Source organism: Pecten maximus, chromosome 4 (genome assembly GCF_902652985.1).
Source record: "Pecten maximus chromosome 4, xPecMax1.1, whole genome shotgun sequence".
In the NCBI taxonomy this organism is placed as follows: Eukaryota; Metazoa; Mollusca; class Bivalvia; order Pectinida; family Pectinidae; genus Pecten; species Pecten maximus.
The window spans coordinates 2,060,540-2,078,875 of NC_047018.1; the positions used below are offsets into that span (position 1 = coordinate 2,060,540).

The 18,336-nt window shown below is 39.0% G+C and overlaps 1 protein-coding gene across 1 annotated transcript in view; it reads left to right on the top strand.

The window, feature by feature from the left end:
- The first annotated feature begins 11,592 nt into the window (after positions 1-11,592).
- LOC117324958 (epidermal growth factor receptor substrate 15-like) overlaps positions 11,593-18,336 on the top strand; it is a 100,758-nt gene continuing 94,014 nt past the window's right edge. Inside the window, exon 1 of the mRNA XM_033880803.1 lies at positions 11,593-11,787. Within this exon, the coding sequence (XP_033736694.1) occupies positions 11,769-11,787 (19 nt within the window). The 5' untranslated portion in view covers positions 11,593-11,768. The remainder of the gene's footprint in view (positions 11,788-18,336) is intronic.

Sequence of the window (18,336 nt, forward strand, 5' to 3'; positions counted from 1 at the left end):
AATTTAGTCCGGTCGCACTGCGCATGAATGATTGGTATTTTCTATCCACCTAAAAGACTCTACTGTTAATATTTTATCGACTATATCTGCCTGATTTATTACAAGTAGGTTAGCATGGTAACAAGAGACATAAGTGGCCTGTATCGCCACGTAGGGGAATCTCACCTGTTTTGGGCCTCTAAAAAGTGGTCGGTTATCAACCTATATAATTCCACGGTGTGAATATATCATATCCTCCTGTCCAACAGCTGAATCTTTTAAGACTGCCCCCCTGTTAGTATATATATCCCCAAAAATTAATTGATACCGTTGATGCCTACATACATCTTTTTTGGCTTTTTAGGAAACGACTGCATCTCTTTCTCTCTCTCTCTCTCTCATGACATCATCTTCAACTTGTTGAAGTTGGTCATTACCGTTTAGAAGTAGAAGAATTGCAAAAACCACGTCGCTCCTTGAAGTATAGGTTACAGAAAACCCCGAGTCCTTAATTCAACACATTTGACCCCCACAGCATTTAAAAGTGAGTCAAGGCCATTAACTTAAACAAACTCAGTACAGACGGTCACCCTAGCATGCTGCCATCCCAAATAACACCATAACATGGATGTCTTGGGTATATCACATTATCTGTTTCAAAAATCATTTGGCCCGTTTTCATCAAAGCTATGGTTGAATCAAGGGAAGGTCATTCATTTAAACAAATGGGTAAGTCGAAATCCTGGCATGCTTCTGGCCAAAAATAAGCTTTTATAGTTTTCATTTTATTAAGAACGACAATTTCATCCCAGCCACTCTTTGAAAGGTCATTCATTTGAACATAGCTGACAATAAATATCGTGTGTGTCAGGCCCACCTGATTATTCAGAAGAGGTTGACACAATTGACACACCTAGCTGTTATTCAGAAGAGATTTACACACCTGTTATTCAGAAGGGACTGACACACCTGTTATTCAGAAGATATAGACACACCTGTTATTCAGAAGAGAGTGACACACCTGTTATTCAGAAGAGACTGACACACCTGTTATTCAGAAGAGATTGACACACCTGTTATTCAGAAGAGATTGACACACCTGTTATTCAGAAGAGATTGACACACCTGTTATTCAGAAGAGATTGACACACCTGTTATTCAGAAGAGATTGACCCACCTGTTATTCAGAAGAGATTGACCCACCTGTTATTCAGAAGAGATTGACACACCTGTTATTCAGAAGAGACTGACACACCTGTTATTCAGAAGGGAGATTGACACACCTGTTATTCAGAAGAGATTGACACACCTGTTATTCAGAAGAGGTTGACACACATGTTATTCAGAAGAGATTGACACACCTGTTATTCAGAAGAGGTTGACACACCTGTTATTCAGAAGAGATTGACACACCTGTTATTCAGAAGAGATTGACACACCTGTTATTCAGAAGAGGTTGACACACCTGTTATTCAGAAGAGATTGACACACCTGTTATTCAGAAGAGATTGACACACCTGTTATTCAGAAGTGACTGACACACCTGTTATTCAGAAGTGACTGACACACCTGTTATTCAGAAGAGATTGACACACCTGTTAATCAGAAGAGATTGACACACCTGTTATTCAGAAGTGACTGACACACCTGTTATTCAGAAGAGATTGACACACCTGTTATTCAGAAGAGATTGACACACCTGTTATAGAAGAGATTGACACACCTGTTATTCAGAAGAGATTGACACACCTGTTATTCAGAAGACACTGACACACCTGTTATCCAGAAGAGATTGACACACCTGTTATTCAGAAGAGATTGACACACCTGTTATTCAGAAGAGATTGACACACCTGTTATTCAGAAGAGATTGACACACCTGTTATTCAGAAGAGATTGACACACCTGTTATCCAGAAGAGACTGACACACCTGTTATTCAGAAGATATTGACACACCTGTTATTCAGAAGATATTGACACACCTGTTATTCAGAAGAGATTGACACACCTGTTATTCAGAAGAGATTGACACACCTGTTATGCAGAAGAGATTGACACACCTGTTATTCAGAAGAGATTGACACACCTGTTATTCAGAAGAGATTGACACACCTGTTATCCAGAAGAGACTGACACACCTGTTATTCAGAAGATATTGACACACCTGTTATTCAGAAGAGATTGACACACCTGTTATTCAGAAGAGATTAACACACCTGTTATTCAGAAGAGATTGATACACCTGTTATTCAGAAGAGATTGACACACCTGTTATTCAGAAGAGATGTAATTAAGAATATCGGTCATTTCTGTTAGAGATACATCTTTTTAAGTGAAATTATGTGATTTTTGTTTTGTGTGTTTTTTTTTACCACAGAAATACTTTTAAACTCGGTTAGAAATGTGATTATTTCATTTAAAGATATCTCTTATAAAACACAAATTAGCTATTTTATTAAATAAAGACATCCCTACTATATTTGATTTTTTTTTCAATCTAAAATCATCTGTTATTTCGGCATAGTCTGAATGTTATCGAGATGAGACTTAGAGCTTCTTAATTCGCGTTCATTTCCTCTGTGGTCAATAACTTAACACATATTCGGTCCAATATATATATTGTTTTAGATGACTAATCGTTCTTAATAAGTATATCACCAATTTCGGTACCGGTAATATAATAAAAAACCAAGTAAAGTTCACAAGTTGTATCCTGCCAGTATAACAAGGTTGAACTAATCGATAAGAAAACTACAGGCACGAACTAGATAAGTTTTAGTAACAAGGCGGAATTGGACTGACCGAAGACTGTTGTACCAAGGGGTATAACTCTGTCAAGTTAAACGACCAATGTATATTTTCGCGCCATTTGCTTAATTAATAGTCACTTTGTATACGTCACATACGACGTTCTCACATAAATGTACTTTCCAGACATGCATGCCTGGTATGTAGAGCGAGGTTTGAGAAAATGAGGGATCGTCAAGGTTCAACCAAAATGTCTAAAAAATATCGTCCCTGGTTGAACGAGCCGCTCTTTTTTTTGTGAAATATATTTTCAAACTAATTTGTGATTCTGTCATTATCCCCTACTGTATGTTATGGATACTACAGAGTACATAGTCTGGAATTTACTCAGCAGTCAAAGAGTACTTAACCAAGTACTTACCTAAGTAGGCCTACGTCACAAACCAATGATATACCTGTAATTTCAAAAGTATGATGTCCTTCAAGGCCAAGTCTTTAAGACAGACGTATCTGGACGCGTCATAAATCGATAAAGATGAAGTATAGAAATTATCTGATTTAAAGATATAACGGCGATTAAAATACCAATACACCAAGGATTTCTATAAACCTATTTAAAAATCCCAGGTCTTACATCGAAAGATTTCAGTGTAATTACACTTTCAAAAACCCGATCAAAGATAAAATGTAGACTATTTGATGCCATTTTTTTCAGTATGAAATGACATAGATTTCCAGATTCAGATGGTTTAAGGAGATTATGATATATAGCCGTAGGTAATGTTAGTGCAGCAGGTAAATTATATATACTGCTAGAGGTTTTACCACAGGTCTCTGATTTGATACACACACGGAAGTTTTTAAAAGCTTTATATGGTTATACAGTTACTAGATAGGGCGAATAGGTTACTAGATATGGCGAATAGGTTACTAAATAGGGCGAATAGGTTACTAAATAGGGCGAATGGATTACCAGATAGGGCGAATAGGTTACCAGATAGGGCGAATGGATTACTAGATAGGGAGAAAAGGTTACTAGACAGGGCGAATAGGTTACTAAATAGGGCGAATAGGTTACTAAATAGGGCGAATGGATTACCAGATAGGGCGAATGGATTACCAGATAGGGCGAATAGGTTACCAGATAGGGCGAATAGGTTACCAGATAGGGCGAATAGGTTACCAGATAGGGCGAAAAGGTTACCAAATAGGGCGAATAGGTTACCAGATAGGGCGAATAGGCTACTAGATATGGCGAATAGGTTACCAGATAGGGCGAATAGGCTACTAGATATGGCGAATAGGTTACTAAATAGGGCGAATAGGTTACCAGATAGGGCGAATAGGTTACCAGATAGGGCGAAAAGGTTACCAGATAGGGCGAATAGGTTACCAGATAGGGCGAATAGGCTACTAGATATGGCGAATAGGTTACTAAATAGGGCGAATAGGTTACCAGATAGGGCGAATGGATTACCAGATAGGGCGAAAAGGTTACCAGATATGGCGAATAGGTTACCAGATATGGCGAATAGGTACTAGATAGGGCGAATAGGTTACCAGATAGGGCGAATAGGTTACCAGATAGGGCGAAAAGGTTACCAGATAGGGCGAATAGGTTACCATATAGGGCGAAAAGGTTACCAGATAGGGCGAATAGGTTACCAGATAGGGCGAAAAGGTTACCAGATAGGGCGAATAGGTTACCAGATAGGGCAAATAGGTTACTAGATAGGGCGAATAGGTTACTAAATAGGGCGAATATGTTACTAGATAGGGCGAATAGGTTACCAGATAGGGCGAATAGGTTACCAGATAGGGCGAATAGGTTACCAGATAGGGCGAAAAGGTTACCAGATAGGGCGAATGGATTACCAGATAGGGCGAATAGGTTACTAGATAGGGCGAATAGGTTACCAGATAGGGTGAATAGGTTATGTCGTTATTGTAATCAAGTTGATGACGAGTTCCACTTTGTTCTTATTTGTCCACTATATGTGATATTCGAAAACCGCTCATAAAAAAAATTATTACTGCAACCGTCCTTCTTCATTCAATCTTATTCAACTGCTGTTTTGTACATAAAAAAAATTGTAATGAATCTGGCTAATACGGTTGAGATTCCATTTGCTATAGATCATTTTCATATTTGTATGTGTTTATCTCCAGTTATATCTATTGTTTGGTCCACCCCAAATATTCTTACAAATTGTGTATTTTTCTGAAAGTATTTTTCTGTATAGTTATCTCCAGTTACGCCTATTGCTTTCCCATCTCCTAATTATATATCATATATTTGGTGTTGAAATGAATGTTTCTATATTCCTATCACCACTTACGTCTATTGTTTTGTCCATCCCTAACCTACATATTGTATATATATGTTGTTGTTGAAATTGATGTTTCTATGTAAAGACTTATGAGCCGCAAGACTTCAAGTTGGATATCATCACGTCTCCTATAAACGTTAACCTACTAATGAACCCTATCAGCATCATTGTTGGTTTAGGACTTGTTTTACATTAGTTCCAGTTCAACTTTTATGAAATTACAAAATGTAACTTGATGGCTAAAATAGCAAAATATACAGGTCTGAAGTTTGATCTTCGTGTTTGACGACATGCTATTTGTAAAGTTGGTGTAAATACTTAAAGTTGGGTTAAAGATATCGGCAATCTAGGGATAGAACTTGGATTTAAGCGATTGGTTAACGGGGCCATAGAAAAAAGAAATGTCGTTCATTATCAACTGAATATTACAGGGTCGATCTGTTCTAGATAGTGAACACAATATTGATGTATGACGTCTGATCCCATGTTCTTTAAAGCCTTCCAGTCTATAGAAAAAATTATATCATAACAGTTTATGTGGTATAAATATAGGCCTACCCGCATGGCAGGTTTTTCTCAGGTACGCACGACGCCGAGCCTTTTTTGGGAAAATTCCACCGGAAAAATACAACGGCCTGGCCAGGACTCGAACCAGGTACCTCCGAATTAATTCTGTACAAGTAAACGTATCCACGTGCACGTAAAATCTCGTGTTATTAAACGATTGTATAATTAATTTACCTGAAGGATAATGAACAAGCCTTCTTCTGTTTATCTGGGGTTCCGTTGGCAACACGAACAGGCGAGTGATGTTGATTTAAGTATAAAATTACTTTAAAAAGCACAGATGATGTAAACAAACATCCAGGTGAGAAATTTAGTCCGGTCGCACTGCGCATGAATGATTGGTATTTTCTATCCACCTAAAAGACTCTACTGTTAATATTTTATCGACTATATCTGCCTGATTTATTACAAGTAGGTTAGCATGGTAACAAGAGACATAAGTGGCCTGTATCGCCACGTAGGGGAATCTCACCTGTTTTGGGCCTCTAAAAAGTGGTCGGTTATCAACCTATATAATTCCACGGTGTGAATATATCATATCCTCCTGTCCAACAGCTGAATCTTTTAAGACTGCCCCCCTGTTAGTATATATATCCCCAAAAATTAATTGATACCGTTGATGCCTACATACATCTTTTTTGGCTTTTTAGGAAACGACTGCATCTCTTTCTCTCTCTCTCTCTCTCATGACATCATCTTCAACTTGTTGAAGTTGGTCATTACCGTTTAGAAGTAGAAGAATTGCAAAAACCACGTCGCTCCTTGAAGTATAGGTTACAGAAACCCCGAGTCCTTAATTCAACACATTTGACCCCCACAGCATTTAAAAGTGAGTCAAGGCCATTAACTTAAACAAACTCAGTACAGACGGTCACCCTAGCATGCTGCCATCCCAAATAACACCATAACATGGATGTCTTGGGTATATCACATTATCTGTTTCAAAAATCATTTGGCCCGTTTTCATCAAAGCTATGGTTGAATCAAGGGAAGGTCATTCATTTAAACAAATGGGTAAGTCGAAATCCTGGCATGCTTCTGGCCAAAAATAAGCTTTTATAGTTTTCATTTTATTAAGAACGACAATTTCATCCCAGCCACTCTTTGAAAGGTCATTCATTTGAACATAGCTGACAATAAATATCGTGTGTGTCAGGCCCACCTGATTATTCAGAAGAGGTTGACACAATTGACACACCTAGCTGTTATTCAGAAGAGATTTACACACCTGTTATTCAGAAGGGACTGACACACCTGTTATTCAGAAGATATAGACACACCTGTTATTCAGAAGAGAGTGACACACCTGTTATTCAGAAGAGACTGACACACCTGTTATTCAGAAGAGATTGACACACCTGTTATTCAGAAGAGATTGACACACCTGTTATTCAGAAGAGATTGACACACCTGTTATTCAGAAGAGATTGACACACCTGTTATTCAGAGAGATTGACCCACCTGTTATTCAGAAGAGATTGACCCACCTGTTATTCAGAAGAGATTGACACACCTGTTATTCAGAAGAGACTGACACACCTGTTATTCAGAAGGGAGATTGACACACCTGTTATTCAGAAGAGATTGACACACCTGTTATTCAGAAGAGGTTGACACACATGTTATTCAGAAGAGATTGACACACCTGTTATTCAGAAGAGGTTGACACACCTGTTATTCAGAAGAGATTGACACACCTGTTATTCAGAAGAGATTGACACACCTGTTATTCAGAAGAGGTTGACACACCTGTTATTCAGAAGAGATTGACACACCTGTTATTCAGAAGAGATTGACACACCTGTTATTCAGAAGTGACTGACACACCTGTTATTCAGAAGTGACTGACACACCTGTTATTCAGAAGAGATTGACACACCTGTTAATCAGAAGAGATTGACACACCTGTTATTCAGAAGTGACTGACACACCTGTTATTCAGAAGAGATTGACACACCTGTTATTCAGAAGAGATTGACACACCTGTTATAGAAGAGATTGACACACCTGTTATTCAGAAGAGATTGACACACCTGTTATTCAGAAGACACTGACACACCTGTATCCAGAAGAGATTGACACACCTGTTATCAGAAGAGATTGACACACCTGTTATTCAGAAGAGATTGACACACCTGTTATTCAGAAGAGATTGACACACCTGTTATTCAGAAGAGATTGACACACCTGTTATCCAGAAGAGACTGACACACCTGTTATTCAGAAGATATTGACACACCTGTTATCAGAAGATATTGACACACCTGTTATTCAGAAGAGATTGACACACCTGTTATTCAGAAGAGATTGACACACCTGTTATGCAGAAGAGATTGACACACCTGTTATTCAGAAGAGATGACACACCTGTTATTCAGAAGAGATTGACACACCTGTTATCCAGAAGAGACTGACACACCTGTTATTCAGAAGATATTGACACACCTGTTATTCAGAAGAGATTGACACACCTGTTATTCAGAAGAGATTAACACACCTGTTATTCAGAAGAGATTGATACACCTGTTATTCAGAAGAGATTGACACACCTGTTATTCAGAAGAGATGTAATTAAGAATATCGGTCATTTCTGTTAGAGATACATCTTTTTAAGTGAAATTATGTGATTTTTGTTTTGTGTGTTTTTTTTTACCACAGAAATACTTTTAAACTCGGTTAGAAATGTGATTATTTCATTTAAAGATATCTCTTATAAAACACAAATTAGCTATTTTATTAAATAAAGACATCCCTACTATATTTGATTTTTTTTTCAATCTAAAATCATCTGTTATTTCGGCATAGTCTGAATGTTATCGAGATGAGACTTAGAGCTTCTTAATTCGCGTTCATTTCCTCTGTGGTCAATAACTTAACACATATTCGGTCCAATATATATATTGTTTTAGATGACTAATCGTTCTTAATAAGTATATCACCAATTTCGGTACCGGTAATATAATAAAAAACCAAGTAAAGTTCACAAGTTGTATCCTGCCAGTATAACAAGGTTGAACTAATCGATAAGAAAAACTACAGGCACGAACTAGATAAGTTTTAGTAACAAGGCGGAATTGGACTGACCGAAGACTGTTGTACCAAGGGGTATAACTCTGTCAAGTTAAACGACCAATGTATATTTTCGCGCCATTTGCTTAATTAATAGTCACTTTGTATACGTCACATACGACGTTCTCACATAAAATGTACTTTCCAGACATGCATGCCTGGTATGTAGAGCGAGGTTTGAGAAAATGAGGGATCGTCAAGGTTCAACCAAAATGTCTAAAAAATATCGTCCCTGGTTGAACGAGCCGCTCTTTTTTTTGTGAAATATATTTTCAAACTAATTTGTGATTCTGTCATTATCCCCTACTGTATGTTATGGATACTACAGAGTACATAGTCTGGAATTTACTCAGCAGTCAAAGAGTACTTAACCAAGTACTTACCTAAGTAGGCCTACGTCACAAACCAATGATATACCTGTAATTTCAAAAGTATGATGTCCTTCAAGGCCAAGTCTTTAAGACAGACGTATCTGGACGCGTCATAAAATCGATAAAGATGAAGTATAGAAATTATCTGATTTAAAGATATAACGGCGATTAAAATACCAATACACCAAGGATTTCTATAAACCTATTTAAAAATCCCAGGTCTTACATCGAAAGATTTCAGTGTAATTACACTTTCAAAAACCCGATCAAAGATAAAATGTAGACTATTTGATGCCATTTTTTTCAGTATGAAATGACATAGATTTCCAGATTCAGATGGTTTAAGGAGATTATGATATATAGCCGTAGGTAATGTTAGTGCAGCAGGTAAATTATATATACTGCTAGAGGTTTTACCACAGGTCTCTGATTTGATACACACACGGAAGTTTTTAAAAGCTTTATATGGTTATACAGTTACTAGATAGGGCGAATAGGTTACTAGATATGGCGAATAGGTTACTAAATAGGGCGAATAGGTTACTAAATAGGGCGAATGGATTACCAGATAGGGCGAATAGGTTACCAGATAGGGCGAATGGATTACTAGATAGGGAGAAAAGGTTACTAGACAGGGCGAATAGGTTACTAAATAGGGCGAATAGGTTACTAAATAGGGCGAATGGATTACCAGATAGGGCGAATGGATTACCAGATAGGGCGAATAGGTTACCAGATAGGGCGAATAGGTTACCAGATAGGGCGAATAGGTTACCAGATAGGGCGAAAAGGTTACCAAATAGGGCGAATAGGTTACCAGATAGGGCGAATAGGCTACTAGATATGGCGAATAGGTTACCAGATAGGGCGAATAGGCTACTAGATATGGCGAATAGGTTACTAAATAGGGCGAATAGGTTACCAGATAGGGCGAATAGGTTACCAGATAGGGCGAAAAGGTTACCAGATAGGGCGAATAGGTTACCAGATAGGGCGAATAGGCTACTAGATATGGCGAATAGGTTACTAAATAGGGCGAATAGGTTACCAGATAGGGCGAATGGATTACCAGATAGGGCGAAAAGGTTACCAGATATGGCGAATAGGTTACCAGATATGGCGAATAGGTTACTAGATAGGGCGAATAGGTTACCAGATAGGGCGAATAGGTTACCAGATAGGGCGAAAAGGTTACCAGATAGGGCGAATAGGTTACCAGATAGGGCGAAAAGGTTACCAGATAGGGCGAATAGGTTACCAGATAGGGCGAAAAGGTTACCAGATAGGGCGAATAGGTTACCAGATAGGGCAAATAGGTTACTAGATAGGGCGAATAGGTTACTAAATAGGGCGAATATGTTACTAGATAGGGCGAATAGGTTACCAGATAGGGCGAAAAGGTTACCAGATAGGGCGAATAGGTTACCAGATAGGGCGAAAAGGTTACCAGATAGGGCGAATGGATTACCAGATAGGGCGAATAGGTTACTAGATAGGGCGAATAGGTTACCAGATAGGGTGAATAGGTTATGTCGTTATTGTAATCAAGTTGATGACGAGTTCCACTTTGTTCTTATTTGTCCACTATATGTTGATATTCGAAAACCGCTCATAAAAAAAATTATTACTGCAACCGTCCTTCTTCATTCAATCTTATTCAACTGCTTTTTGTACATAAAAAAAATTGTAATGAATCTGGCTAATACGGTTGAGATTCCATTTGCTATAGATCATTTTCATATTTGTATGTGTTTATCTCCAGTTATATCTATTGTTTGGTCCACCCCAAATATTCTTACAAATTGTGTATTTTTCTGAAAGTATTTTTCTGTATAGTTATCTCCAGTTACGCCTATTGCTTTCCCATCTCCTAAATTATATATCATATATTTGGTGTTGAAATGAATGTTTCTATATTCCTATCACCACTTACGTCTATTGTTTTGTCCATCCCTAACCTACATATTGTATATATATGTTGTTGTTGAAATTGATGTTTCTATGTAAAGACTTATGAGCCGCAAGACTTCAAGTTGGATATCATCACGTCTCCTATAAACGTTAACCTACTAATGAACCCTATCAGCATCATTGTTGGTTTAGGACTTGTTTTACATTAGTTCCAGTTCAACTTTTATGAAATTACAAAATGTAACTTGATGGCTAAAATAGCAAAATATACAGGTCTGAAGTTTGATCTTCGTGTTTGACGACATGCTATTTGTAAAGTTGGTGTAAATACTTAAAGTTGGGTTAAAGATATCGGCAATCTAGGGATAGAACTTGGATTTAAGCGATTGGTTAACGGGGCCATAGAAAAAAGAAATGTCGTTCATTATCAACTGAATATTACAGGGTCGATCTGTTCTAGATAGTGAACACAATATGTGATGTATGACGTCTGATCCCATGTTCTTTAAAGCCTTCCAGTCTATAGAAAAAATTATATCATAACAGTTTATGTGGTATAAATATAGGCCTACCCGCATGGCAGGTTTTTCTCAGGTACGCACGACGCGAGGTGGCGTTGTTTGTTGACAGACCGTCACACTAGGCGAATATGCTTGGTTGATTAAGGTGAAAAGCTCTCATGGATTTTAGCTTGGTACTGGGATAACGTGAAGGATTTCCTCAACACCTGGATTATTTCCCTGGATTTACATAATTTCTGTGTTTACTTATGTGTCGTAAGGCCATATAACAATGTCTTCTTCTCAAAAACGTAAGTAAATGCTTGTATTTCCCGCAAAATTTCAATAAAAAAAATCGTCTGCAATTCTGGTATTAGTTAAAGCTCTCCTGTTCAGGTATATGGCCTGTACGTTTATCATTACTTACCTTTTATAAACACTCTCGCAACATTCTAATATATTCTCGGGCCAATCCTATTTTAGTCTAAACCCTTTGTTATCAGTTCATAATATGGTAGAAAGGTGAGGTTTTAAGGTTGGCCCATTGGCCTACTCGTTACATCGACAGCCTTAATTAAATTCGTGTTTCTGGGTATCTCTTCTTAACTCCAAAAATCTGTAAAGTATATATGACGGTCAGTATTTCATATAGACAGGTAAATCAGAATACTTACCAGGTAAACTTGATAATATACTTTTAATAGGCATGGTCTCCTCGAAAATATAGCAATATAATTGTATTCTGATGTGTATTGTGTTAATTAGACACAAGACGAAAACATTGTGTTAATTAGGCACAGGATTAACACATTGTTTATAATCACAGAGAAAGATTGTAATGTGTACCTGTATAAGACTGAGATGTAAAATTCTGTGATTTTAGCTACAAAGGTTTGTTTACAAATATCCTGTTTGTTAATAAAAAATAACAGAAATCAGTGTCTGTACCGTATCTACATCACTATATGTATATAAAATAAAAAATGTTCAGGCATTTTTTTAATTCCATTTTAATACGATTTGTCATACTCATGCCTGGAGAAAGACATAGCTTCATAACTGATATTGATTCAGTTTATCAAATGCATGGTTGGGTACATAAAAATAGACCAGTTCAGGGGTCGTCTCAAAAGACATTTCTTAATACTTCCATTGTTAGTTAGAATGGCAACTTTAGAACTTGTGGATTCTTATTTTAAGTCCTTATCATAACAACATTTAATACATTTTTAACTGACACTTGAAATCTTAAAAAATAGATATATCAAAGTTTATAAAATTGTGTTACCTGTGCGTTTAGCAGCTAGCTACAACACCTGTAGAATATATTGTGTTTACCTTGGTAATAGATGTTTTTACAAGATTAATGTGCCCTGTTGGAACAAGTGACTTAGTGTAGATGAATTAATTTCTCATTTAAGCATGCCTGAAATAAGAAAAAGATTAGCTCTATTTTTAATACTGTTATGTAATGCCAACTAGGAACAAACCAGAAAATACAAGTTTTATCATGAATGAAAATTAAGGTTATTTAAATATCTGTTATATTTTTAGTGAATTAGAGTTCTCATCTCCAAGCCTATCTCAACAACAGATTTATATTGGTGATAAATAATCTAGATATACTCGTATCCTTCACAAATTGTATTAAAGGCAATCACTTCAAATCCTCTTATAGCCTATAGTCTCCCTTCTTGTCATCCTAACGATCTGTAGTACCAACCATAATTATATAAGTAATGGTGGGGTTTCTCTGTTAAATGACTTCTTGTACCATGTCACAGTAACTCACCCAAAGGTTTAAGATATCAACCTTGATGTAATTGTATGATCTGGTATAAAATATTGTTTGATTCATAATGATCCATGCTCCTCATGTCAAAGGTATGACTTCGGCTAATCTATTGATCAAGATATGCTTCCCTTTTTTTTAAGAGTTTGTGATTTGTAAGTGTTAGTCTGATAAAGTTATTTAACAAAAGCAATGACATGTTTTACATTGTTTTAATTTCGGCCTCTGTATGTACCTACATGTACTTGAGGCTATAGTAGACAGCAGATTTTACACACCTCATTTAAAAATCTGTTTATTTCATGGAAGTATTTTTTTATGATTATTTGGAGTATAATGGTATTTTTACAAACTATGGATGCTTTCGAAATTTCTGTTTAAGTATTTACCCAGTTTAGAACATCTTGAACATTTTATTATGATTTAAAGCTTAGGTTCCATTCCCCTATAGTATGCTATTTCCTCAATATTCATGTAATGAGTTAGAATAGAGCTGAAAAGTATTTAAACAATTTAAGTATCATGACTACAGTTTGAGCTGTGCCAGGAGTTAAAAATTTCAAAGTATTTAAACTAGCAAGTATCATGACTGCAGTTTAAGCTGTGACAGGGGTTAAAAATCTCCAATATCTCGTGACAGAGATGTTTCTCTGAAAGGGAAAATTATAATGAAGGCTGATTCTTTTACATACATGTATGTTTAGCACTTCGCTCTAACAAATTTTAACTTCTTTTTTTTCATGGACTGCCTTTTAGTGAACACCTTTCCCCTGTAAGGAATGTTCCACAGTTTGTTTGGCATTCCTTGATGAAATAAAAAATATCTAACCAGCTGAATTTGCATTGAAATGTTTGATTTATTCCTCCTTTTGACAGAAATCAGATAGAAACATTGGCCATTAAAGAGATAAGTGTCTTTGATGATTTGGAACATAGTCTGGTTGGTAAGGAACATGTTACAAGATCTGTTCTGGTAGTCATCTACACGGACCTGTACTAAAGCATTGTTAGCTTAACTCAAGCTGTAGATACTTGTTTTGATTTTTTTCTTTTTTTTCCCTTAAGATCTGGCCTTATATCAGGGTGTTAAATTAAGTTGTAAATATTCAGGGTTTTTAACTATTGCTGCCTTTAATTTAGGTTTCCAACATTCAGGGTTTTTGACTATATGTCTGACTTTAGGTTTCCAATATTCAGGGTTTTCGACTATTGTTGCCTTTAATTTAGATTTCCAATATTCAGGGTTTTTGACTCTTGCTGCATTAAATTAGGTTTCCAGTGTTTCCAAGTTTTACTGCCTGCATATTCAGGGTTTTCAGCATTTTCTGTCAATACATTTTGAGATTGGAGAATAAGTTCATTTCCAATGAGATCCAATTTTTAAGATGCCACAATCTAAAAAATGTATAGATTTTTTTCTTTGAAAAAATCATATAATTTTTTTAGTTGCATTTATGAGAAATAAAAAATACTATAAAGTTGACCATATTGTATGTTCAAACTGACCACTCCAATCCTGGACACGAGTGTCCTTGCCTGCCTGGTAACCAGACCCTGACCTAATGTTACCGTAAGAGATGTTGACAGGTAGATAGTTGTTACCACCTTTTAAATGTCTATCCCTGGGGCAGTGTGGCAAATTTACAAGCAGACATGAGAGATAACTACCTGGTCAGTGCACTCAGACAGAATTGAATTTGATGGAATAAAAACATTATTCCATTTGATTAAATTATTTCAACAGGAAGAAATGGAGGTCATTTAGGGAAAAAAAATATTGTTTTACTTTCTAAGGTTTAAAATCGTGTTGAACTATATGTAGACTGGATGAATTGGAGAATGCACTTATTTTTGCTCCAGTATTCTTTTGACCAGAGGGAAACCTTATATCTAGGGTGTTGATAGTTTGTTGGTTTACTGTCAATATAGATTCAAGGTTTGACCTCAGGTCAAGTGGAAGTTGTAGTCAATATTTTGGCTAGGGTACATTGATGTTTGAGGTTATGTTGACTTACACATGTTAACTTGTAGAGAAGTGGAGATTGTGTTGATATCTCATGTTACATGTTGTAATACCAGAACTATGACCGATGAGGGGGAGGGGTGGAGTAAGGTAACGGTAGAGGAGGGGGAGGGGTGGAGTAAGGTAACCGATGAGGGGGAGGGGTGGGAGTAAGGTAACCGATGAGGGGGAGGGGTGGAGTAAGGTAACCGATGAGGGGGAGGGGTGGAGTAAGGTAACCGATGAGGGGGAGGGGTGGAGTAAGGTAACCGATGAGGGGGAGGGGTGGAGTAAGGTAACCGATGAGGGGGAGGGTGGGAGTAAGGTAACCGATGAGGGGGAGGGGGTGGAGTAAGGTAACCGATGAGGGGGAGGGGGTGGAGTAAGGTAACAATGAGGGGGAGGGGTGGAGTAAGGTAACAATGAGGGGGAGGGGTGGAGTAAGGTAACCGATGAGGGGGAGGGGTGGAGTAAGGTAACCGATGAGGGGAGGGGTGGAGTAAGGTAACCGATGAGGGGGAGGGGTGGAGTAAGGTAACCGATGAGGGGGAGGGGTGGAGTAAGGTAACGGTAGAGGAGTGGAGATTGTGTTGATATCTCATGTTACATGTTGTAATACCAGAACTATGACCGATGAGGGGGAGGGGTGGAGTAAGGTAACCGATGAGGGGGAGGGGTGGAGTAAGGTAACCGATGAGGGGAGGGGTGGAGTAAGTAACGGTATAGAGGAGTGAGAGATTGTGTTGATATCTCATGTTACATGTTGTAATACCAGAACTATGACCGATGAGGGGGAGGGTGGAGTAAGGTAAACCGATGCAGGGGGGAGGGGTGGAGTAAGGTAACCGATGAGGGGGAGGGGGGTGGGTAAGGTAACCGATGAGGGGGAGGGGTTGGAGTAATGGTAACGATGAGGGGGAGGGGTGGAGTAAGGTAACCGTAGAGGAGGGGGGATGGGGTGGAGTAAGGTAACCGATGAGGGGGAGGGGTGGAGTAAGGTAACCGATGAGGGGAGGGGTGAGTAGGTAACGGTAGAGAAGTGGAGATTGTGTTGATTATCTCATGTTACATGTTGTATACCAGAACTATGACCGACTGAGTGGGAGGGGTGGAGTAAGGTAACCGATGAGGGGAGGGGTGGAGTAAGGTAACCGATGAGGGGGAGGGGTGGAGTAAGGTAACCGATGAGGGGGAGGGGTGGAGTAAGGTAACCGATGAGGGGGAGGGGTGGAGTAAGGTAACGGATGAGGGGGAGGGGTGGAGTAAGGTAACCGATGATGAGGGGGAGGGGTGGAGTAAGGTAACCGATGAGGGGGAGGGGTGGAGTAAGGTAACGGTAGAGGAGTGTAGATTGTGTTGATATCTCATGTTACATGTTGTAATATCAGAACCATGTCCGATGAGGGGGAGGGATGGAGTAAGGTAACCGATGAGGGGGGAGGGGTGGAGTAAGGTAACCGATGAGGGGGAGGGGTGGAGTAAGGTAACCGATGAGGGGAGGGGTGGAGTAAGGTAACGATGAGGGGGAGGGGTGGAGTAAGGTAACCGATGAGGGGGAGGGGTGGAGTAAGGTAACCGATGAGGGGGAGGGGTGGAGTAAGGTAACCGATGAGGGGGGAGGGGTGGAGTAAGGTAACCGATGAGGGGGAGGGGTGGAGTAAGGTAACGGTAGAGAAGTGGAGATTGTGGGGGATAGTGTGGTGTGAGGGTGGGGTAGCAGCAGGGGGTGGAGGGGGTGGGGGGGCTGGATGGGCAAGGATTATAGGGATGTGGGGTGGGGGTTAGGTTTTGGATGGGATAGGGTCGTGGGGGTGTGGGTGGGGAAGGGGTGTGAGGATTTGGGGTGGGGTTTTTGGGTGGAGTAGGGTTGTGGGGGTTGGGATGTTTGAAGGGTTGGGAGATAATATAAGGAGTTAAGTAGACATCGTATTGAGTAAATGACACACTGATATTTACTGAGTGGGTTTTATTCAAACTTTTGAGATTTCAATACAATTGCACGCATGCACACAATCAATTTGTACACATCTGTTAAAGGTTGGTAACAGGTGGTCTACTACAGCCTCCTCCACAGTTACTTAACACAAAATTCACCTTTATCACGGTAGAAAGCCCGGAGGACTTTCTCCATTATTGTTCAGATCAATCTCTGCATGTCTTGATAATTATCTGGATATAATACGGTTATAGCTATTTATTGTCTCTTGTTCTAGATGTAATCTTGACACATTCCTGAATCCTGGTTCAACCCCTCCCTGTGACACACATTCCTGTATCCTGGGTCAACCCCTCCCCGTGACACACATTCCTGTATCCTGGGTCAACCCCTCCCTGTGACACACATTCCTGTATCCTGGATCAACCCCTCCCCGTGACACACATTCCTGTATCCTGGGTCAACCCCTCCCCGTGACACACATTCCTGTATCCTGGGTCAACCCCCTCCCTGTGACACACATTCCTGTATCCTGGGTAAACCCCTCCCTGTGACACACATTCCTGTATCCTGGGTAAACCCCTCCCTGTGAGACACATTCCTGTATCCTGGGTCGACCCCTCCCTGTGACACACATTCCTGTATCCTGGGTCGACCCCTCCCTGTGACACACACATTCCTGTATCCTGGATCAACCCTTCCCCGTGACACACATTCCTGTATCCTGGATCAACCCCTCCCCGTGACACACATTCCTGTATCCTGGATCAACCCCTCCCCGTGACACACATTCCTGTATCCTGATTCTGACAGCTAATTGTCCCTATATACGAGAAATTTAAATGATTTGGATCTGTTTAAATTTCAGTCCGACATTGACTGATAAACCAAGTGGGAATATTCAAATACAAATTATTGCTGACCTGTGTTCATGATCGAAGCTAAACAGATTGATCAGCCGAAGTTTCACACTCAATTATAATATCAGGTATCCCTGAACACCAAACAGGCAATATTACGTCCCAGCTAATTCTACGGGATTACACTGTTATCCTGACAGAAATCACGACCAGGCATTTGTTTGGTTGTGTAAATAATTGGGGTAGAGAATAAATCACCATTTACTTTTT